At 42.5% G+C, this 23,046-nt stretch overlaps 1 protein-coding gene and 1 pseudogene across 3 annotated transcripts in view; one reads left to right on the top strand and one right to left on the bottom strand.

Annotated features, from left to right (window-relative positions):
• Positions 1-23,046, bottom strand: part of Ikzf3 (IKAROS family zinc finger 3) — a 126,152-nt gene that overhangs the window by 42,322 nt on the left and 60,784 nt on the right. For all 3 annotated transcript variants that reach the window (XM_087202584.1, XM_013077646.3, XM_087202585.1), the window contains 2 exons: positions 16,079-16,132; positions 13,479-13,580 (listed from right to left, as the gene is read on the bottom strand). In XM_087202584.1, coding sequence (XP_087058710.1) covers positions 13,479-13,580; positions 16,079-16,132 — 156 coding nt within the window. The remainder of the gene's footprint in view (positions 1-13,478; positions 13,581-16,078; positions 16,133-23,046) is intronic.
• On the top strand, positions 21,697-22,657 carry LOC101703088 (serine/arginine-rich splicing factor 12 pseudogene; annotated as a pseudogene).

Here is a 23,046-nt window from a genome sequence, read left to right on the forward strand (position 1 = left end):
TCTTAAAAGAAAAGCAACACATGTGCCATAGGTTTGCCACCACTGTTAGGCAGATAGGTTGCAGGAAGAGAAGGTCCTGAAGGTGAGAATCCAGAATTAATTCTCTTATAATCATTCACACCCATGCAGTCCTTGGAGAGTCTTGCCAGTGTCTGAAGAACACTGGTGAAATGATTCTATTGCCGAAATGTACTTAGGTGTTCTTTTTCACTTTATTCAATTAAGCAACAATTAAAGGGTACACATGAGCAATGCAAGGGATGGATGGATGAAAGAATGCTTGTATGGGACCAGGGATTTAGCTCAGTGGTTCCACTGCCTGCCTCACACACGCAAGGTCCTGAGTTTGATCCTTGGTACCAAAAAAAAAAAAAAAAAAAAAAAAAAGAATGCTTGGATGGAAAGATAGAGAGGAAAATGGATAAATACTGAGTGTTTACTCTCGGCCCAGAACTTTGGCTTAAAGGAAGACTACAACTGCTAGGTGTGGTGGCACAGTCCTGTGATCCTAGCACTCTGGGAGGCTGAGGCAGGAGGATTGCAAGTTTGCCCTGGCCTGAGCAATTTATCAACTTAGCGAGACCTTAACCCCCCCCCCAAAAAAATTAAAAGGCCTGGGGATGTAGGTCAGTGTGAAGGCCCTGGTTCAACCCCCAGTACTGAAGAAGGAGGAGAAGGGAGCAGGGGAGAGGGGGAGGAGACTTTAAAAGACTGCCCTTGCATGTCTTTGAGCCACAATAAACCACAGTAAGACCCTGCCATAACACCAGTGAATGAACTTGGCTGTGACAGGACCGATGATGACCTCCAGGTGCCCAGTCCTTCCCCTTCTCAGACAACAGCGGGCCAAAGCTATTTCGTCATCATGGGAGTGGGCAGGAAGTGACTGCCTCCTGAGCCTCTGGAGCTTTCTAAAGATGTCAGCTGTGCCCAGGCTAAACTGCACTGCTGTCACTCAGTGCTTTCTGTGGTAGGATACACCCAAAACAACTACAGCTCATTAACATTACAATAATGGGACCAGCGTTTGTATTTTGCAAGATAAAATTTCTGGGTCCAATCTACTATATTGTAGAGAGATCATATAATCACTTCTCACTCTCAACACCGTTCTCTTTATGCAAATTACCAAAAAGTTTTTTTAAAAACCCCCTCAGGACCTCGAGATCCTGGTCGGATTTCTGTTCCATGAGGGGTGAGGGCTGAATGCCGACGCGGGGCGGGGGCGGGGGTCTTGTCTGTATTTTGCTGAAGGCAGGCGTATACATGCGGCCAGTTTCAAGCTCACCAGCTCACAGAATTCCTGAGACGTTAACCAGCGACTGAGCCTACGCTGGCACAACACCCGGAAGCTCTTCCCCTCAGCAGGTGCCTTTTTGTGCTGATGAAAAGGCAGCGGGCCCCACAGTGGCCGGGTCTCCAGGGCAGTGCCAAACTTCCTCTTCTGGCCCCGAGCTCCTGGCCAGAGCAGCTGCTGTGAGAGTCAGCGCTCCGGTGTCTCTTAACCCGAGGGAAGGAGACGCCAGCCCTCCTGCTCGACAGGAGAGCAAAGTGAGAAGAAGGGAAACTCCCCAAGGACGCTCCAAGGACAGGGGCAGATCCGTCTCCCTCGAACCAGTTTGGTTGTCTGTAGACTCCAAATGTCTTCTTACTTATTCTTTTTTGTTCACCATTACACAGCTTGGTTAAAAGAAAAAAATCAGATGTTTTTTGCTGAAAAGATTCAAGGAGAGATGCCTTGGTTTTATCACCAACAGAATTTAGCCGCTGGCCAGGGTGGGAGCTGTCACGCTCTGCCCGCTGTGAGCAGGCCCAGAAATCCCCTGTGAGTGAACTTCTGCAGCAGGCTCTGCTGATTTTGTGAGATAACCCTGCATCCCATGAGCGGCAGGCCTCGATCTGGGCTTGAGAGATGTAATATTTTGATAAAAAACGGCACTTCCTTTTGAAGCATGTCTCTGCGTGTGCTGAGCCAGCTGCCTCGATATCTCCCAGCTGACTCCAGCCGCCCTCCGCAGCCCAGCAAGGTGAGCAGAGTTAGCATCCATGAACCGCAAGTGTGGCTTGTTTTCTTCCCCTTTCAGAAGCATCAGTATTTACTCTCTCACAAGCACAGAATAGCTGTACCCCTCAAAGGGGACTGAGATGCCGCTGTGGAAAGCTATCAAAGGTGGGAGCTAGGTTTCCTAAGGGGAAGGATTATTCTCTCAGCAAACTTTAGAGTTAAAATTCTTATTTATCCAAACATCTCTACTAAGCAAAGGGTCACAACAGAGAAAACTGGAGGCCTTTCACCAAATTATCAACTTCAACTTTTCTCATGAAGCCAGGGAAATCTACAATTCTTACAAGGCAATGTAATGAAGTGCATACAATGATTGATCACTGCTGTACAATTTATAAAACTAATTAAAAAGAAGCCTACTTCTCAGTGGGTGCATTTGATATTCAGTTGTAAAGTCAGGAGAGGAAGGGTTTGTGTGCTGAGTAGTGTCCTGCCTGAATTCGCATGTGCCTGGAACCTCAGAATGTGACTTTATGCAGAAGCAGGGTCACTGCAGATGTAATTAGTGAAGATGAGCTTGCTCTGGAAGAGGGTGGGCTCTGAGTCCAATGACTGCTGTCTGCGTAAGAGAAAAGGACACAGAAACACACAGGGGAGAAGGCCATGGACAGCAGAGGCAGAGAATGGAGTTCTGCTGCCCCAACAAGAAATGTCAGTGACTGCTGAGAGTGCTCGGAGGGAGCACGGTCCTTCCCACACCTGGATGTCGGACTTCTGGCCTCCAGCACCATGAGAGAACAAAATTTCATTGTTTCAAACTACTCGGCTTGTGGCTGTTACGGAAGCCCTGGGAAAATGCAGAGCATATATACAGCTCAGGCAGGGTCAGCAGCTGATGTGGACGGGCACCAAGGTGCATCCCATACTCTCTGCCCCTCGAGCCAGCATAAGTAGAGATGGTGGCTCATGGGGACTCTGACAGAGCAGAGACCCTAAGTCATCGGATGGGGAAAGTAGTGCTATCAGCAAGTGCACGTAGAATCACAAACTCATCACATAGGTGCTCATGACACACTTCCGTTCTCTGAGCAGGAAATGGCAGAGATGGGACTCTAATCTCAGAGGAGGAAGGACTGAGGACAGGCACTGAGGGCTCTGCCTCGATTACTCCTCCCGTAGCCCCATGCCTTTCTGCAAGGCCGCACTGGGAGGGCTCGGCCCCAGCTTCTGATGTCCGGGTACACGTCTCACCTCTAGTCTTCATCTTTGGGGCATTTATGTTATTCCGTTCCTCTGAGAGCACAGGCCAGATATAAGCAATCAGGACATTCCTTCTCATGAGATTTTTTTCATAATTTTCAAATATTTTATAATTTTCAATATGTTTTTCTGACAACTTTTTTTATTAGTGCATACTGGTTACAGAGTAATGGGTTTCATTTTGGCAGATTCGTACATGCATGTAACACACACGGCTCGTGTCCATCCCCAGCGCCCCTCTGTCCCACCCTCCTGCCTGCTTTCATGACTTGGAGGGGGTTTCAGTGGGTATAATATATCGTGCCCAGTACCCTCCCTTGCGCCCCTCCACCTCCCTCTTATTCCCCTCCTCTTGTCTAACAGTAATCTTCCTATCTTTTTTCTTTCTTTTCGTGGTATGGGGGTTTAAACTCAGGGCTTTCAGACTGAGGTACAGCCCTACCCTACCACTTTTTTATTTTTTGAGATGCGGGTCTCATTGAGTCCCTAAATTGCCCAGGCTGGGCTCAAATTTAGGACCCTCTTGCCTCAGCCTCCCATAATGCTGGGATTACAGGCCTGAGGCACCACATCTGGCTCCCACTGTCTTGTCATTTTTTCAAGATCCCGTAGATTAGGGAGAACAATTGACATTTGTCTTTCTGAGTCATGAGATGTTTTAATCCTGCTTTAGTTTCTGCTTTTGACATCACAGTATCTCACTGACATCTTAGGTGCAAGAGGAGAGCCAAGGAGCCTTTGTATTCAGGGAAGTGCCACAGTGCTCCCGGGACTCCCAGGATGCTATGGGAGAACAAAGACTCAGGGATTCTTGGGTTGTTTCCCACTGCTCAGGATCAGGCTACACAGCAGCAGTTGGACACGAGGAAGAGGAGAGACCAGGCCCATGCATAGGTGTCAAAGACCAGGCTGGAAAAAGAACTCTGAACTTCATTCCTTATGCTTTGCAATTCAGTTAAGATTCTACCGTTTCATTGGTAAGTATTTCCAGAAAGATGCGAATATGGGCTCCTAACCTTTTCAAAAAGTGTATAAAGGAATGCGGTAAGTCTTGTCATATACAAACAATTCCAGATAGAATATAATTAGGTGTATGAACAAGTTCAGAACTACACCGGGGGGCTGGAATGGTAGGAGGAGCCCTCACGGAGGAAATACACTTAAGCTGGTGCAAGTATCACCAATGCATTGCCTAAGACACTTAAGTTTTCAGAAGGAGAGGAGGAAACAATTAAGTGGTAACGCAACATTCAGTTCACACGTGATTTTATGTCTGTCTAATTTGTGTCAGTTACAGAGGCACAGAGCTATAGCTGCTACACATGCATGTGCTAAACAGAGCTGTTAGTGATAGGTGACTTTCTTATTTTTTAAATCGTAGTGTTAGAGTCCCCACTGAGGCCTTTTGGAAAGACTAAATGAACACCATTCCTTTCACAGACCAACAGCTTTCTTAACCCATCACACAATAAATGTATAGACTACTTCAGGAGAGATCAAATTATGACTTGCAGGTCAAATCCAAACCACTGTCTGCTTTTGTAAATAAAGCTTTATTGGTACACAGCCAAGCCTATTCATTTTATGTATCCTCTCTGGTTACTTAAAACTACATTGGCAGGGCTAAGAATCTGCAACTGAGATTGTACAGCTCACACAGCCCAAGATATTTACTGTCTGGCTCTTCACAGAAAAACGTTTGCCAACTCCTGCACTAGGCTCCTATGAATAGACTGAAAAAAATCATAATCATATTTGTGGAGTGGAAAACAAGTGAATTCATGCTAAATGTTAATCCCTTTCTTTACAATTTTTCCCAAATATTTTTATTTTTTTCAAACAACTTCAATTAGATGAAGACACCCCCCACTAAAAAATGGTCTGCCTACATAACAGAAAAAATAGTATTTCAGTCAGGCCCTGAAATTTTCTATAAAACAGTTCACTAAGGTCTAGAGGCTTCTAAAGACGCACATTTGATTTTACTTTTTTTAGGATGTGAATTAAACATGATTAAAATTATTCTGAATTTAAAATATTCCAGAAATTGTCTTAGTTTCTAAAACTTTTCACAGGACCCTTATGAAATTACTTCTATTAAATTTAAATAGCATAGGTCTCTCTGAAGTATTTTTTTCTATAATTGCTATAGGATGGTAGCTAAATTTTCCCAATTACCTGTAAAAAAAAGTATAATCCTAACCCCAACCTCCAGTCTGCACATGGCGAAAATACCTTCTTATGCAATAGGTGTATATTTGTAAGTAGCCAATGTTACTTTCTAGTTCTATTGTTTCTCTAATTTAGCGAGTATAATTTGAACACATATAGACATGAACAGATGGGTCATATTATATCTTTTTTAAAAGCCAGAGTCCAGCCGGGGATTTAGCTCAGTGGTTCTGCCATCTGCCTCGCAAGTGCAAGGTCCCGAGTTCAATCCCCGGTACCAAGAAAAAAAAAGCCAGAGTCCTGTAACCACCTTCTCTAAAGGTTTATGACCCAGATTAAGTGTCAGCATGAATAGCACAGTAATTGGTTTGGAAGTTAATCATGAAAGAACAGAATAACCTTTCAACACTAAAGTTAGTCTGTTCACTTCTTTCTAAATGACTGTTATAGTGACAGAACTGTTTCTTCTCTTTCCCAAATGGCTTTGAATGATTTACCATATCTTAGAGTCTCTACCAAGAAATAGATGGCACTTCCAGACCTCTAGCCGCTGGGAATAATAATTTCTATGCATAGATGCTCCATGAGTCCACTGACATGGAGCTGGAAGCAAGGTGATGAAAGGTGTTGATGGCTACAGTAGTCAAAGAGGACCCAAACCTAACGGACCGAGACTGACTCCTTGCCAACACTTCCAGAGCAGGCTCAGAACACACTGAGGCCAACCGTCTACTGAGTGGATCCTCAAAGAGGTGCTGGACCCCTTGGGTGTTTTTTAATTTTTGTTGTAAACTCTTATTGTGGAATGGAAATTATTTGGTTTCTTGTTTATGTTGGGGCATTAGTCTTTCTCCCCCTGTCCCCAACCATCTGAAAACATAAATCTTATAGGCTACTTCTGAACCCAGAGCAAATTCTACCGTAAATTACAAATTCCCGGGCTGGGGATTTACCTCAGTGGTTCCGCCGCCTGCCTCGCAAGCAGAAGGACCCGAGTTCGATCCCCGGTACCAAAAAAGAAAAAAATTACAAATTCCCAGGCCAAGAATTGTACAGGAATCACTAGCTCAAACACAAGCTTAGTGGCATTACTTATCAGGACTCAGAGGGCCTAGCTCAGAGAAATGAGAGCCAAAAGCATGGCTGTCATTTGCCCTGTTCTGAACGTGACTCCATGGATGTCACCTTCAGGAAGCAGCACGAAGCTGACACACCATGTGCCTTTCCTCAGCACAAATGACCACATCCTGTGCCAGGCAGCATTTTTCTGTCTCTGTGGTTAAAAACTGGTACAAATTAATGTATAACTCGGCAGCGCTGGAATGTTAGCTGAAGCTGTGATTTGAGTCTCAGAAGTTGTAGACAAATAGCCTCATTTCTTAGTCATGAGCCATCACAGACAAAAGAAAAAGATTCTGAGAAGTTTTTCTCCCTCTAAGACACACACATAATTGACCTAAGACTTTCATTTAGTCATTTACTGAATAGATATTTATTGTACATCTATTATGGGCCAAGTACATACTGTTCTTTGTACCACAAGTACCTCAAAACAAAAAGGCCTAAAATACTGATCAATGAAGAGTAGAAGAGAGAGGCAGTAAAATAAAACCCTTGTATCATCTGTGAAAAGTGTCATGCTGAGAATTAAAATAGGGTGCCGTGTTAAAATAGCGACTGAGTTGTCAGGGAAACCTTCTGTAAAAAATGATATTTAATGAGATCTGAGTGACATTCATAAAGCAGAAGTGATTAGATTTATCATAATTATTAGCATAAAAGATGAACAAGGTAAATATAAATACAGTTCTTAAAATTTACACACACACACACACACACACACACACACACGAGTGCATATAAAAGCCTGAAAGTATTCCGTAATGTTAATAGAGCACTGTATCTTTGGGAGGTAGAATAGAGGTGGGTTTTCATTTTTTCTTTCCATTTCAGTGAACTTTCCAAACTGCGGTATAATACAAAAGTATGGTTGGTCTTGGCTCCTGCTCCCTGTTCTGGGCACAGAGCTCCTAAAACTCCTAGAATTTTCTTAGTGAGAAGAGCATATTTGTTGCTTGAGACAAGGCCTTTCAACAGCACTGCACCTGGGGCTTGGCTGATGGGGAGATAAGCTGAGACCTTAGGTGGTTTCAGGTTGGGACTGAGAATTAGCTAGACCAAGGAACTAGAGGGCTGGGACTGTGAGCCCCATCCACTGGCCTCCGGGAAGGGGAAGAGGGGGCTGGAGACTTGTGTGCAATGAGATTCAGAGTGCTTCCAGGTGGGGGCCTGTGGAGGCTCTGGGAGGGTGGTATCACAGAGAAGGATGGAAGAGCCCAGCTCTCCTCTTCGTGCCCGGTCCTACACAGCTTGTCCATTTCACTGTTTCTAGATATACTGTTTATAAATCAGTGATAGCAAACAAAGGGATTTCCCGAGTTCTTTGAGTGATTCTAGCAAATCATCACATCTGAGGGAGGCATTGTGGAAACTTCTGAATCTATCTAGGTTGTCTGGAGGTGTGGGTCACCTAAGGGCCTGGCTGGTACTGGGACTGATGTCTGAAGGGGGAGAGACTTACAGGACGGAGACCCTAACATGCCAAGTCTGCATTAACTCCAGGAATTAACATCAGAATTGAGTGGTTGGACTTCCAACCACTGGAGAACTGGTTATCAGCACTGGAAAACAAAACCAGAGTTGGTATCAGGAGTGGGGTTCACTACGCCAGTCTTGGCTAACAGGAACATGTGGCATGGGAAGAAAAAGGGTGAAAGGGTAGGGGCTGAGGAAGCTTTGACTCCTGGTTGGCCACACAGCCACTCATGGTATGGAGGGAGCAGCAGCTGTGCTGTGCTCAGCTACTACAGATCAGGGTTATCAATGGAATTCAGAAATGGACCCAATTCCTGGACAGCTAGTTCACAAGGTGCCTAAGGAAATATAAACTAATGAGAAAAAGATAAAATATGTATCCTTTGGTTACTAACTGTGATAGCTAAATGAAAGTAAATCTGACCATGCTCAGATTCTAGTTGGCTGAGTTGTGGATATTAGACTCAAAGCTGCCCCTAAATTTGTATCTAAAGGGAACAGAGCATACCCCATACAATCTCTGGACACCAAGAAGGTGATTCAAGGAGGAGAAGACAAAACCAAGAAACTACTGAAACTGTGAAAGAATTACTTGTTTTGTTTCTTTTTTTTTTTTTTTTTTGCTTTTGGTACCAGGAATAGAACTCAGGACCTCGTGCTTGCAAGGCAGGTGGAGGCACCACTGCACTAAATCCCTGGCCCTCAAGAATTACTTATTTTGTTTTTGTTTTTGTTTCTATTTTTGGTGCTGGGGATCAAACTCAGGACCCTGCACTTGCCAGGTGAGTGCGGTGCCGCTGAGCTACATCCCCAGCAAGAACTACTTATTTTGTAAATCAGTATCATCAGCTTTCTGAAGAATCCTTACTAGAATGGACTGAGAGTAAATAATCTAGAGATAGTATCTTTGTTCTTCTATTTTCTTTTTGTGATGCTGGGGATGGAAACCAAGGCTTCATTGATGCTAAGCATGTGCTCTACTGCTGAACCACATTTAGCCTTGTATCTTGGTTTTTAAATTCTTCAGTGTGGAAGAGCATGGTTGGGTTGACTCACAGCTCACTACAGAACAATCACAGAGAGCTATACACTATCCAGGCACACAAGAAATTATTCCTGGTGGGCTGGATAGCGGCCACTATAAATTTGGGCCTGGTGATGCATGGCTGTAATCCCAGCACTCTGGGAAGCTGAGGTAGGAGGATCACAATCTCAAGCCCACCCTGGGCAATTTAGCGACTTAGCAAGACCCTATTTTAACAATAAAAAAATGTAAGGGCCGGGGATTTAGCTCAGTGGTTCCGCCACCTGCCTTGCAAGTGCAAGGACCCGAGTTCTTTCCCAGGTACCAAAAAAAAAAAAAAAAAATTAAAAGGGTTAGGAATGTAGCTTAGTGAAAAGGCCCTGGGTTAAATCTCAGTACTAGGGAGAGGGGACCACTAAAAGTTCTAGTTATTCTAACATGGGGACTCTCCAACTCTATCCCAAAATGCCAAGTGGAACACCCCAAATGAAGTAGCCAATGTGCTAGACACGTAAGCCATTTGGGACTGGCTTTCTGATAGTCAGGATATTCACCTGCTGAACATGCCCATTGCCAGGTCATGGTGAATGCCATATAGGTGTTGTCTAAGAAGGTACATGTTGGATATGGTATGGAACAGTCAGTGTTGCCACAGAGAAAATGAGAATGTGGCTTGGAAGGAAGAAGCCTATTGTATTCACAGGTCCCAAAGAGAAGTCACTAACCACATATGCCATGGAGGATCACGGGGGAAGCACTCAGGTTGGTCAGGAGGCAGAAAGGAGGACAGGGAAAAGCTTAGGCCAGAGCCTTTACTGAAGCCTCCATGGGAAAGGTGAGGCAGAGCAGGGTAAGGGAGTTAGGATAGGCTATTGTGAACAATCCTGGTGGGATGTGAGCCCAGGGATGTACTCTACTGTCCAGCACCAGGCCTCGGGTAGAGGAAGTACTGGCTTGGTGTATGACTAGAGGCACAGACTTGGGACTGTTGGCTTGTATGTGAAAAGCCTCCACACAATGGAGGCTTTTCTCTAAGAAATGGCCAGCCCTGGGAGAAGCAATCTCTCCCTGGGCCTCTAAGATCCCTTTATGCCAAACATTAGGAATACAGAAAATAAGAAGATACAGTTAATATAACCAGTTCAGAGACGAATGGATGGCAATGAGACAGAGATGCTAAGAAAGTGAAGTTGCACGGACAAGTGCAAAATAGAGCACAGCCTCACTGAACTTGCTGTCTCCCCTTCCCTTTATGGGTCTTACAGATGCTATAGAAAATGTGAGCTTAAATAACAAGACAATGGAGAGAGACAGAGGAAAGTCAAAGGACTCATCACACCAAGAGGGACACCACGGTTAAATAGTTATAAAGAAATAAGGTAAATTAAATGAAACCTCGATGGGGTGAAACAGACGGGAAAAAAAGGAGGCCGAGGAACTCATAACCAGAAGGAGGTGAGTTAACAAGAAATAGCATAAATAAAACAGACATACTGGGTTGAAATTAGGTCTTCATACAGCATTTTTTAAGGTTGGGTAGATGAAAAGGACCCCGTTCTGGCCTCACCACATTAAACGGCCCCAAACAACAACTTTACTCTATTTACTCCCAGTTGGGGAAAAGGTTTAAAGTCAGAAGGCAAAGATTATAATGAGAAATTTAATCTTCAATTGCCTGGGCAACAGGTAGAGTAATAACAAAGACGGACAAAGGCCCAGGGCCTCTTTGCTTTGCCCCTCACTAGGGACCCAAAGCCTTCTGTACATGAGGGAATAAATCAGTCCGGGGCTGCAGAAGAGAAGTTCCTGGGACTGCTCGACATGGGGGCACCGTACATTGGGTACCAATTCTTGCCATTAGATTGGAAAATGTAGAAATGCGAGAGTCGACAGTGGAAATTCTCCAGACATCGCTGGTAACTGCTGCTCTGATCAAAGGACAAAAAGAATCTTAAAACCGAAGACATCACAATGTCATGGGTGGTAGCAGGGAAATGCCCTAACAGGGAAGAGCTCCATCATGAGACAGAAATGAGTTATAGAGGGTCCTGCTACTTGGGGAATAAAAGAGGAGCTACATTTAAGTGGGAGCCTCTTTTCCCCTGGCACTGACTTTGGGACTGTGTGAGAAGTGCCACATTCTGTCATTGCTTAAAAACTGCCATAATATAAAGTCGCCCTTCACTGATCAAGAGCTACTAGGTTTGGGACGGTGATCCTGAGGTAAAGGGACAACATCCTGTTGGAAAGCTTCTCACTGGAGAAGGTGAAAACAAATCAGCTCCCTGGGCTGACTTACCTACTGATTTTCTTGCAGTGATTGAAGAACTGAACAATGATAAATGTCTTAGTTTTTCTACTTAGTAGGTCACGGAAAATGGCTAATGCCTGGCCATAGGGTCAGACAGAGGACAACAACAACTTGACTTATCAAGGGGATTCTCACACGAGGCACAGCCCTATGGAAGCCACTGTGGGAGTCTGAGCGGGTATTAAAGCCAGACATGTTGATGCTCGGCAAAAGAACCTGCTTCTGGGTTCAAAAGGTGACTCGAGGCCAGGGGATTTGGCTCAGTGGTGCTGCTGCCTGCCTCGCAAGTGCAAGGTCCTGAGTTCAGAGCTAATGAGTGGATATCACAGTGGCCACAGAGTCTAGGAAAGGAATGGTGATGATGGGGGATGTGGCAGCAATCCAGAAGACAGACTGGACTTAGACGTACTCCTCTGGCACCTCCTGGGGCACAAACTATCCTACAACAAGAGAGACAGAGACTCACAAGAGACCAGGAAGGTTCCCTGGCAGGAGGCCCTCCAGGGAATTATGATGCCAGGAGCCCTGGGGGCTACAAGTGGGTTCTGGTCAGGACAGACCCAACTCTAGCAGGGCTCTGCAGTTGGAGGAGTACCACAGAAAACCAGACAGCAGAGCACTGCACCAATGTGTACTGCTGAGTCACATTCTTCCTCACTGAGGAACACTGGTTATAGTCATAATTTCAAATGGGGGAAGAGATCATCTCCTCAGTAACAGTCTGAGAGGTAACTGCAGTGGGCAATTGAAGCATTGGTTGTCTATCTGAAGAGGGTGAGATGCAGACACAAAGGGCTGGTTTGAACATTTTCATGAGTGTGTGCTGCTCACATTCATATGAGCTAAGGGAGTGTCCCTGCTTAGTAGATTCCTCTGGTTTTTGAGGGATCTAGGGAGACAGGGGTGGTGGAGGATGCTGGTATGACTGTACAGTTCTTCCCAAGGAAGATGCTGTGTGATGTTCTTTCTCTTTCTCTCTCTCTCTCTCTCTCTCTGTTTGCCATACCAGAGGATGAACTCACGGCCTTCTCTAATACATTCTCAGCCTCCTTTTTATTTTTAGACAGGATCAACCTAGGTCATTAAGTTGCCCAGGCTGGGCTTGAACTTGTGATCCTCTTCCCCAACCTCCCAGAGTGCTGGAATTACAGGCGTGTAGTACCATGCCCAGCTGACAACTCCTTATTTTTCCTCCCACACATTATCTGAACTTTCTGTTTCCTGCCAGATGCAGTAGTTGCAGGTCCTGGGCCAGAACTGGAAGTACCAGAAGCAGTGATGATTCCTAAGCAAGAAACTATAACTATAGTTTACAATCTTTATGTTAGTATTCCCAAGGCCCTAACCCCATCTGGCAAAACTGGAGTGAACAGTGAATGCAGCTATATTGCCCGGTGCCAGAAAGTGCCCCCTAATTCTCTGCTTGTGTCACTTTCCCTGTATGTGCAAGAGTAGACAGAGTGGGCAGGTCTTATGAGGCAGGGACTGCTGCCTACAGTCTAGTCCAAGACAGTGGCCCTTGCCTCATGTGTCCTGCCAAAGGTGGAAAAGCTGGAGAGAAATAGTAGCTGAGGGAAAAGGAATGGACAAGTGGGTACCATAACAAATCCTGGGAGTCATCCTAGCAAAGGATGGAGCCTTCCACTTTGCAGCCAAGTTAGAAAGAAGTACAGGTGACCTGGGCCTGGTGTCTGAAGTCTAGTGGAACTGAGCCCTCACCCTGTGTGCCCTGCACAAGTCTGGGAGTCGATACCAGAAGTGAATTACATTGCTGGGCACCCAGTGATTGTCTGGAGAATTGGAGAACTGGTTGTTGGAAAACAGCCCAGACAAACTACTTTCCATAATGAGCGTGTATTACTTTTATAATGGAAAAAAGTAAAAATGAACACTTAGAAAATGAAGTTAATATAACTTGCACTGAACCAGTGTCTTAAATTCTCAGCATTTGCTCGCATCTGGTAAGAAACTATTAAATGCAAATTTTTGTGAAAGGAACAAATTGGAATCACTTCTCACTGAGCCCACAAAGGTAACTTTTCCTCAGAGAGCTGACTTCCCCTTAGCGATTTCTGTAACTATTAGGCTGTAGTCTGTACACTGTGCCTCACCTCCTAGATCTTCATCTTCATTGGCTGGGGCTTCCACACTGTCCACATTGTCTGTTTCAGGAGGTTTGGTTAAGGTGTAGTCACTCAAAGCCACCGGACCTTCTAAAAGGCAAGAAGAACTTTAAGGCTTTTTATAAATATATTAAGTAGACTTTATTTTATGTTCAGCTTCACATAATCCCTTAGTGATAAGCACTTTCCCCTTCACATACACCCAAAGAGATGTACATGAAAACTCTTGACAGAACCACACCCAGGGTTCCTGCATCCCTCTACTACACCCAGCTTTCCTGAATATTTCTTTTACCTGAGTTAAACTGCGCTAAAGCCTCTGGATAGCAATTCTTTCTCCACTGGCATAGCTCAGCAGGCTGCCACTGCTACTTTGTGTCCAAGAAGTATTAACATGTAACAAGAAATATGGATGGGGAAAACACTGGATACCCCAATTTGCGAAACATGCTTTCCTACGAGGAAGCCTGTGATCATCCAATTTCCAAATCCTAGTCCCCCTTCTGCTCACATCATAAATGTAACTCTGTGGAAAACGTAGCCCAGGGTCCTTTACTTCTCTGGACGTTAACTAAGTGCTGGCAAGGTTATAGATAGGTGTAAGTCACCCTACCTCTCTGCAAGGGCCTTACACTTTGCAGATATAGAGAAGGAAAGCCCTCAACCACGATGCAAGACAGGCTCAGGATGGAAGGAACAAAAGGGAGGAGATGAATGCTCCAAAACGGCAAGCTTGTTAAAAATAGAGTTTAGGGGAAGTATAATTTTGTACAACAAACATTGTTAATGCTAGAAGTAAGAGAAAAGAACAGTGTAACTGAAATTATTTTTACATATAAGCATAACAAAAAGGTGATTACAGAAGAAATGAACTGAGAAGTTTTTTGGGTTTTTTTGGTATGGGGGAACAAACTCAGGTCCTTGTGCTTATGAGGCAGGCTGTGGAACCGCTGAGCTAAATCTGCGCCCCGCCCCGCGAAGTTACTTTGTATCAACCTCTTTCCTAATACCCAACAAAATACCTACTGGATACTAAGTCACAACTAATGAAAGACACGAATCACAAGCTGGAGGAGCAGCTCAGTGGTAGAGAACTTGCCTAGCTTGCGAGAGGCCCTGAGTTCAATTCCCAATACAGGAAGAAAAGAAAGAAAAAGACACCAAGTCCTGTGGTATATAAACTGGGCCAAAGTAAAAGGTGGGGGTGACTGGAAATTGCAGTGGCCCAACACCAACACATGGGACAGACTCTTCCCAGAATGCAGGAGTGAAATGGAAACATTTCATAAAATCCATAACTAAGAGGCCCTGAAAATGTAGTCACTGTAGACTATTTTTTGATTTACGAATACTGAGACATTCTAATTTCTTTCTTTTTTTCAAATATTCCTCCCCTCTTTTGTTTTGTTTTGTTTTTTTGGTACCGGGGATCGAACTCGGGACCTTGCGCTTGCACAGCAGGTGCCAGAACCACTGAGCTAAATCCCCAGCCCGAGATTCTAATTTCTGCATATCGTAATGTCTATGAACTCTACCAACTCTAAGATAGTGTTCTGAACAGTGGGTGTCTACGGCCATCCCACCCTGAACACGCCCAATCTTGTCTGAACAGTGGTTGCCTTTTCTCAAACCTGAGATGACTAAAATTTAGAGTACACCTGAGCAATTAATATGAGGTTTGGGATCAAGTAATATGAGATTACAACTCACAGCAATACAAAAAGGCACTTAGGGTTATATTTGCTAATGCAATGTCAGTTTTATTTCCAAGTGAGCTAGTCAGTGGAGAAGACATAGATATTATTTTAGTAACATCTATTAAAATAAGTTGTTAGCCAGGCATGGTGGTGCACGTCTGTAATCCCAGCACTTGGGAAGCTGAGGCAGGAGGATTGACACGAGTTCAAGGCCACCCTGGGCTACATAGGGAGTTCAAGATCAACCTGAACTACATAGCAAGACCTTGTCTCAAAAAAATAAAATAAAATAAGTTGTTAGTAAATGATGATAGTTTATTTGAGGGCATGGTCAGTGACTATGGCCTATTTCTGCCTGGGCCCAGGAGACAGGAATGATTTTTACAGTTTTCATTTTATATTTAAAACATACATGTTTTAAAACATGCCTGTCCCCTGCAAAGTCTAAAATGTTTCGGATCTGGCCCTTTACAAAAATGTTTGCTGATCACTGTTCTAGAGTGAAGCACAGATCCATTCAAGTCTAAGCTACTGTATTATTCATTGTCAAGACCAATCAGTTGAAAAGTTTAGAAAGATAAAGAGAACCAATGATCAACATTAGGCAGAGTGTAGTTTGGCCCTATGATGCTAAAGAATTTACATGCTTTAAATGGATGAGTTATTTTCTTTTATCACCAAGAGCCAACCATACTTTTTTTTTTGGTACTAGGGATCAAACTCAGGACCTTACACTTGCAAGGCAGGTGCAGTGCCACTGAGCTAAATCCCCGGCCCCCTGCCATATGTTTTTAAAGACATGTCTCCATTCATTTGTACTGCAACCAGCATGCACATGCCTCTGGTGCTTCCCATTGAGGCGGTTTCTAGAGAGGAAGGGCCTGGTGTTACCTGTGGACATGGGCTGCTCCTCAGAGGTCTTCAACTCCATGCTTGTTTGGATATCTGAAAAGAAAGGATGTGTTTACAAATATTAGCTCCTTAGGGTACATTTCCAGACTTGAGCATTTGAAATAAGGGTACCATCTTGGCAAACTTGGCAGCAAAAGTTCTCTTTTAGAGCAGGATCCCACTTCCTCTGTGCTGTCCCCAAAAAGCACCTGACGGAGAATGAAAGGAATCAGTGCTGCAGAACTTTCTGCCAAAGATCTACTTACACCACGAACAGGGTCCCAGTAGAACTTCAGGTATCCTTTATTCTTCTCCCCCAACATATACAAATAATTTTTTGAGATGAGGTCTTGCTATATTGCCCAGAGTAGCCTCGAAATCAAGATCCTCCTGCCCCAGCCTGTAGAGGATCTGGGATTACAGGCGTGGGCCATCAACCCCAGCTTCCCTTCAAATATTTTATTCTGACCATTTTCAAACATACAGAAAGAAGGGTTAAAAGAAGTATACAGAGAATACTTATTACCCATTAGATTCCCTAATGACATTATGCTACGTATTTCTGTTCTATCACATCTTTTCACCTATTTGTTGCTCTGTCCATCCACTGATCCATCTCATTTGGAGCATTTCAAAAGATACAGGGACCGGGGATTTAGCTCAGTGGTTCTGCTGCCTGCCTCCCGAGTTCAATCCCCAGTACCAAAGAAAGAAAGAAAAAAAAAAAGATGCAGACACAAGTTTACTTCCCTTGTAACACTTTAGGATAAATAGTAATTAGAATTCCATATTTTACAAGATTCTAGAGTAAAATTCCTATACAGTGAAATGCACAGGTAGTGTACAATTAAATGACTTTTCAAAAATTCATGTCTCAGTCATGCAAATCCCCATCAAGATACAGAACATTATCCTGGAAAAATCCTCTGGTGCCTTTCCTAGCCAGTATTCTTTTCTATCATCCATTAGTTTGGGCTATTCTAGAACTTTACAAAAATGAACCCATACAGACACATGATACACTTTTTTTTGCCTGAGCCTTCTTTCACTCAACATATCACTTTTGAGACACATCCATTCTATGGCATTTATCAGCGGTCCTTTCTTTCTTATTATTAAATAGTATTCCGCCACATGATACACCAGTACTTATCCATCTTTCGGCTGAGGGGCACCTAGATGGTTTCCAGCCTGGCCCATTATGAATAAAGCTACTGTGATATTCCTTTTAAAAATAAAAAATGGTTAAATTTTAGGCAAGTTTTAGACCTACAGACAAATTGTGAAGATAGTATAGAAAATTCCTAAACAGTCTATACTCAATTTCCTCTTTTATTGGCATCTTACAATGTGTATGATACTGACACAGTGTAATTATCCCAGTATTCAGATGTCCTCTGTCTTCAGCTAATGTCCCTTTTCTGTCCCAGGTGCCCATGTTACATTTAGTCACCATGTTTCTTCAGGTTCGTCCCGGCTGTGGTAACTTCTCAGACTTTCTTTATCTTGATGACCTGGGCAGTTCTGAGGAGCACTGGTTCGGTATTTTGTGGAATGTCCCCCCACTGGGCTTTGTTTGTTTTTCTCACAATTGGACTGGCATGCAACCATCCTTGTGAAAGTCTTTTAATGGCTATACATATTCACAGCTCTTGAACAAAGACTTGGATGTGGAATTACTGGGTCATAGAGCAGGCATATGTTTAGTTTTAATAGAAACTGCCACAGTATGTTAAAAAAAAAAAATAGCAGAACCACTGGGTGTGGTGGTGCACACCTGTCGTCCCAGCACTTGGGAAGATGAAGCAGGAGGATCACTGTAAGTTTGAGGTCAGCCAGGGCTATATAGCAAGACTCTGTTTCAGAAAAAAACAAATGGCAGAACCATCACCAGCATGTGAATTCTTCCATCTGGCCCATATCTTCATCAAAATTTAGTATTATTAGAATTTTAAATTTGAGCCATTCTTGCTCTCATTTGAATTTGCATTTCTCTGAAGAATTAATAATACTATATATAACCAATACCAACAACTCCTCTTTTGTAGTACTGGGGATGGAATCCAGGGATGTTCTACCACTGAGCTACATCCCCAGTCATTTTTATTTATTTTGAGATAAAGTCTCATAAAATCACCCAGTCTGGACTCATACTTGTGATCCTCCTTCTTCAGCCTCCAGAGTAGCTGGGATTACGGGCATGGACCACTGAGCCTAACTAATCAATCTTTTGTCTAATACATGTTTTAGTAGTGCTTTCCTCTAGTCTGTGGCTTGCTTATTAATTTTCTTAATGATGTTTTTTGATACTCAGAAAATTTAAATTTTGAAGTCTAATCCATTTTAAATGGACTTTGTTTTCCCCTTCTTAGTTAAGAAAACTTTGTCATCCCCAAGTTGTAAAGACAATTTCCTGCTTTCTTCTGCAAGCTTCATAGTTTTCAGCCTTTATGTTTCAGTCTGGGATCCACATTGAGCAAAGGCAGAAGTTGAGGTTTACAGCTTTCCATATGGATATTCAGTTGTCCCAAGGCCATTTGTTGAGGAGACTTTTCTCTATTGAATTGTTTTAATCCTTTGTCCAAAAGTAAATGAAGAGTATGGTTTACTTTTGGTCTTTACTACAATCCAGTGATAAACCATCATTATGTGAGTATCACAATATCTTCATGTTTTCTAGTAACCCTGGAAGTCGGCTAGTATCAATCATCCAATTTTGTTCTTCTTTTAAATATTACTTTGGCTATTTTAGATCCTTTTCATTCTAAGTTTTAGAATAAAATGTTCATTTTTTAAAATTTTGGAAGGACTATGATTGGAATTGCATTTTATCTACAGATCAGTTTGAGTCTTAACAATACTGAGTATTTCAACTCATGAATATGATACCTCTCTCCACTTTCAGGATTTAGGTCATGTTTAATTTTACTCAGCAATATTTTATAACTTTCATATGGTGGTTTTGCGTGAATTTTATTAAATTTATTCCTAAATGTTATATGCTTTATGACACTCTTATAAATGCAATTAATTTCTTCCTAATTGTTTATAGCTAGTATATAAACATATATTGCATAATAACTTTATATACTGAGATCTTACCAGATTAACTTAGTTTTAATAATTGGCATACTCCTTAGGATTTTCAAGATAAATAATTATGTTATCTGAAAACTGAGAGCTTGACATCTTCCTTTCTGATCTTTATGCCTTTAATTTCTTCTCTTGTTAGTGCACTAGCTGGGAATGAGAGTACAACTGACAGAAGGGATATCAGTGTACATCCTTGCCCCATCCCCAATCTTAGAGGGAAAATGCTCAGTATTTCATCAGAAATTATTATTCTAACTGTAGGTTTTCCATAGAGCCTAGGAAGGTTCCTTCTAGTCCTAATTTGCTAAGAGGTAGGAGTTTTTTGTTTAAATCATGAATAAATGTAGAAATTTGTCAAAGACTTTTTCTGCACCTATTCCAAAATCTTTTATGGCTAATGCTTAGCTAGTTGTCTAGTTGCTATTCAAAGTGTGTTTTCCCACACCTGTTTTGTCAATTTGGATGAATATATTATTTCATTCCTGAGACAAACCGTGGGCTAAACCCTACACTTCTGAGATAAACCCTTGCTTGTTCATGATACAGTTTCTGTTGTATGTACTACTGGATCCAGTTGCTAAGATTTATGAAGGCATTATGCATCCATGTTCCTGAATGATTTGGGCCTGTAATTTTGTTTTCTTTAATGTTTTTGTTAGGTTTGGATATCAGTTTTGTAGCATTCCCTCCTCCTTCACTTCCTGGAATTGTGTAAGATTAACTTTATTTTCTTCTTAGATGTTTGGTAAAATTCAACTGTGACATCATTTGGGCCTTTGGGGTTTTTTTTAAACAACAATTTCAATTTCTTTAATAGGTATAAGACAATTCATATTGTTAATACCATTTTGCATTACTTTCAGCAAGTTTTATTTTTAAAGAATTTGCCTATTTTAAGTTGTCAAATTATAATTTAAGATTGTGTAAGACTGTAACATTTTGTTGTTATCCTTTTACTATCTTTAGGATTTGTATTATATTTTCATTTTTTATATTTGTAATCTGTATATTCTCTTTTCTTTTCTTTTTTGTTTTTGTTTTTGGTACTGGGGATCAAACTCAGGACCTTGCACTTGTGAGGCGGGCAGCAGAACCACTGAGCTAAATCCCAGGCCCTGTATATTCTTTTTCTTTGTTAGTATAGACATTTTATCAGAACTCAATTTTTTTTCCCCCCAGTACCGGGAATCCTACTTTTGGTTTGGTTAATTTTCTCTATTATTAGTTTTCTTTTTTATTGGTTTTGCTCATCTTTATTTTCTTGTTTTTACTTTGGGTTTAATTCATGCTTTTTTCCCCCTCAGTCTCTTAAGTTGAAACTTTAGTTACTGATTTTATTTCTGTCTTCTAATTATCTTTTTTTTTTTTTTTTTTTGGTACCGGGGATCAAACTTGGGATCTTGTGCTTGTGAGGCAGGCACCGGAACCACTGAGCTAAATCCCGGGCTCCTGTCTTCTAATTATAAGTTTCTAAAGCAGTACATCTTCTAAGTATTACTTTTGCTGCATCTCATAAATTCTGATATATTATTTTCACTGTAATTCAGTCCTAATTTCCCCATGACTTCTTTGATCTATTGATCATTAATAAATGTTTATTTCACAGATATTTGGGGAATTAGTGGATTCTTTTATTTTCATTGATTTCTAATTTCATTCCACTATAGTCAGAGAACACAGTCAGTATGACTTCAGTCCTTTTAAATTTATTAAGATCTATTTTCGGGCCGGGGATTTAGCTCAGTGGTTTCACCGCCTTCTGTGCAAGCACAGGGACCCGAGTTTGATCCCTGGTACCCTCCTCCAAAAAATCTATTTTCTTGGTAAATATGACATACATAAGTGAAAAGTATATATAGTCTTTTATTTTTTTGCTACCGGGGATCGAACTTGGGTCCTTGTGGTTGTGAGGCAGGCGGCCGAACCACTGAGCTAAATCCCCGGCCCCAAAAGTACATATATTCTGCAGTTACTAGATATAGTGCTTTTGGTTTGTTTAGGTTTGTTTCTTTGTTTGTTTTGAGACAGGGTCTCACTGTGTAGCCCAGGCTGGCCTTGAACTTGCAGCAATCCTCCTGCCTCAGCTTCCTGAGTGCTGGGATTATAGGTGTGCACCACAATGCCTGGCTTTTTTATATGTTTTGTTTTGTTTTTGTTTTCAGTACTGGGAATTGAACCCAGGGCCTTCACATTGAGCTATATCCCAGCCCTTTTCATTTTGAGCCAGGGCCTCACTAAGTCACAAGTTGTCCAGACTGAGTTCAAACTTTCAATCCTCGTGCCTCAGCTTCCCAGAGTGCTGTGATTTCAGGCATTCAGCACCATGCCCAGCTGAGGATACTGTCTGATAAATGTCAATGAGGTCAAGGTGACTGACAATGTTATTCGGATCTTCTATAGCTTACTAATGTTTAGCTAGCTGTCTAGTTGCACAAAGAAGATTGTTAAAATTTCCAAATAGGGATGTCTCGCTACACGAGGGCCCCCAACACCTCCCTGTTCATCAGGAACATCTTGGACGCCACCAGAAAGTCTAAAGCAGTCCACAGTAGCTGGCAAGCACCCCCCAGTTTGAACCAACCTGTTAGCTAGAATCCAAGCATAAACTGAGCAGGCGAGACAAAAGGCACCTAAAGTTCAAGCATCAAGGAGTAAGGAGGGAGGGTGGACACAGATATAAAGACCTGGAAGAGGGGAAGTCTTTATCAAGCAAAAGTCAAAGCCAACTGTGAGACTTTGGCTTTCCTACATTTACTCAGAGTTCCAGAGTCAAAGCCAAGTCTGATTTTGTTGGTTCTGCGTCTCTTATAAAGTCCATCTTGCAAGTCTTAAAGAGTAAAGGTCAAGGTTCAAGATCAAGTGACATTGAGCACCAGGCCAAATGAAATTGAAAGAACAGCATCCTTGTTCTCCAGCTGATCACAGGAAATCAAGAAGCCCCAGTCAAAGGAGAACTTGAAGTAGAAGTTCTTCATGGGGAAGAATCAGGAGGTGTTCAGAAGCCTTAAAGAGTCTTCACACAGGCGATTCTCTTTTAGCCAGTCTAAATCTCATTCCAAATCGCTACCAAGGCGGTCTACCTCAGCACGGCAGTCAAGAACTCCAAGAAGGAATTCTGGTTCCAGAGGACAGTCAAGGTCCAAATCCTTACAAAAAAAGGTCCAAGTCAATAGGAAAATCACAGTCAGTTTCACCTCAAAAGCACACTAGCTCAGGAACAAAATCAAGATCACATGGAAGACATTTTGACTCCATAGCAAGATCCCCCTGTAAATCTCCCAAAGGGTATACCAATTCTGAAACCAAAGCACAAATAGCAAACCATTCTCGTTTTCGGTCACATTCCAGATCTCAGAGTTATCATCATAAAAACAGTTGGTGAACAACAGAAGAGCACTACATAGTCTTTAATATGTTATTATATCTGTCATTATGTTAAATAAAAATTTCTAGGCTTACAAAAAAAAAATTTTCCTGGGCCGGGGATTTAGCTCAGTGCCACAATGCCTGCCTCGAAAGCGCAAGGTCCTGAGTTCGATCCCTGGTACCAAAAAAGGAAGGTGCAGGGGTTTAGCTCAGTGGCACCTCTCAAGGTCCTAAAGTTGATCCCTGGTACAAAAAAAAATTCCAAATAGGAATATTAACTTGTCTATTTCTCCTTGCTCTAGTGGCTAAAATATACATCTTTACTTTTCTACAGTCTGCTTCACGTTAATATTATTCTACTTTGACCAGGCCTGGTGATGCACGTCTGTAATCCCAGTACTCAGGAGGCTGAGGCAGGAGGATCACTGCACATTCAAGACCAGCCTCGGCAATCCACTTTCTGTGTCCCCCTCCTGTCTCTCAGAAGCTATCTCTCCCTCAATAAATTT

Source organism: Heterocephalus glaber, unplaced genomic scaffold, assembly GCF_053883595.1.
Source record: "Heterocephalus glaber isolate CG9 unplaced genomic scaffold, H.glaber_assembly_v1.0 deba00001773, whole genome shotgun sequence".
Classification (NCBI taxonomy): domain Eukaryota; kingdom Metazoa; phylum Chordata; class Mammalia; order Rodentia; family Bathyergidae; genus Heterocephalus; species Heterocephalus glaber.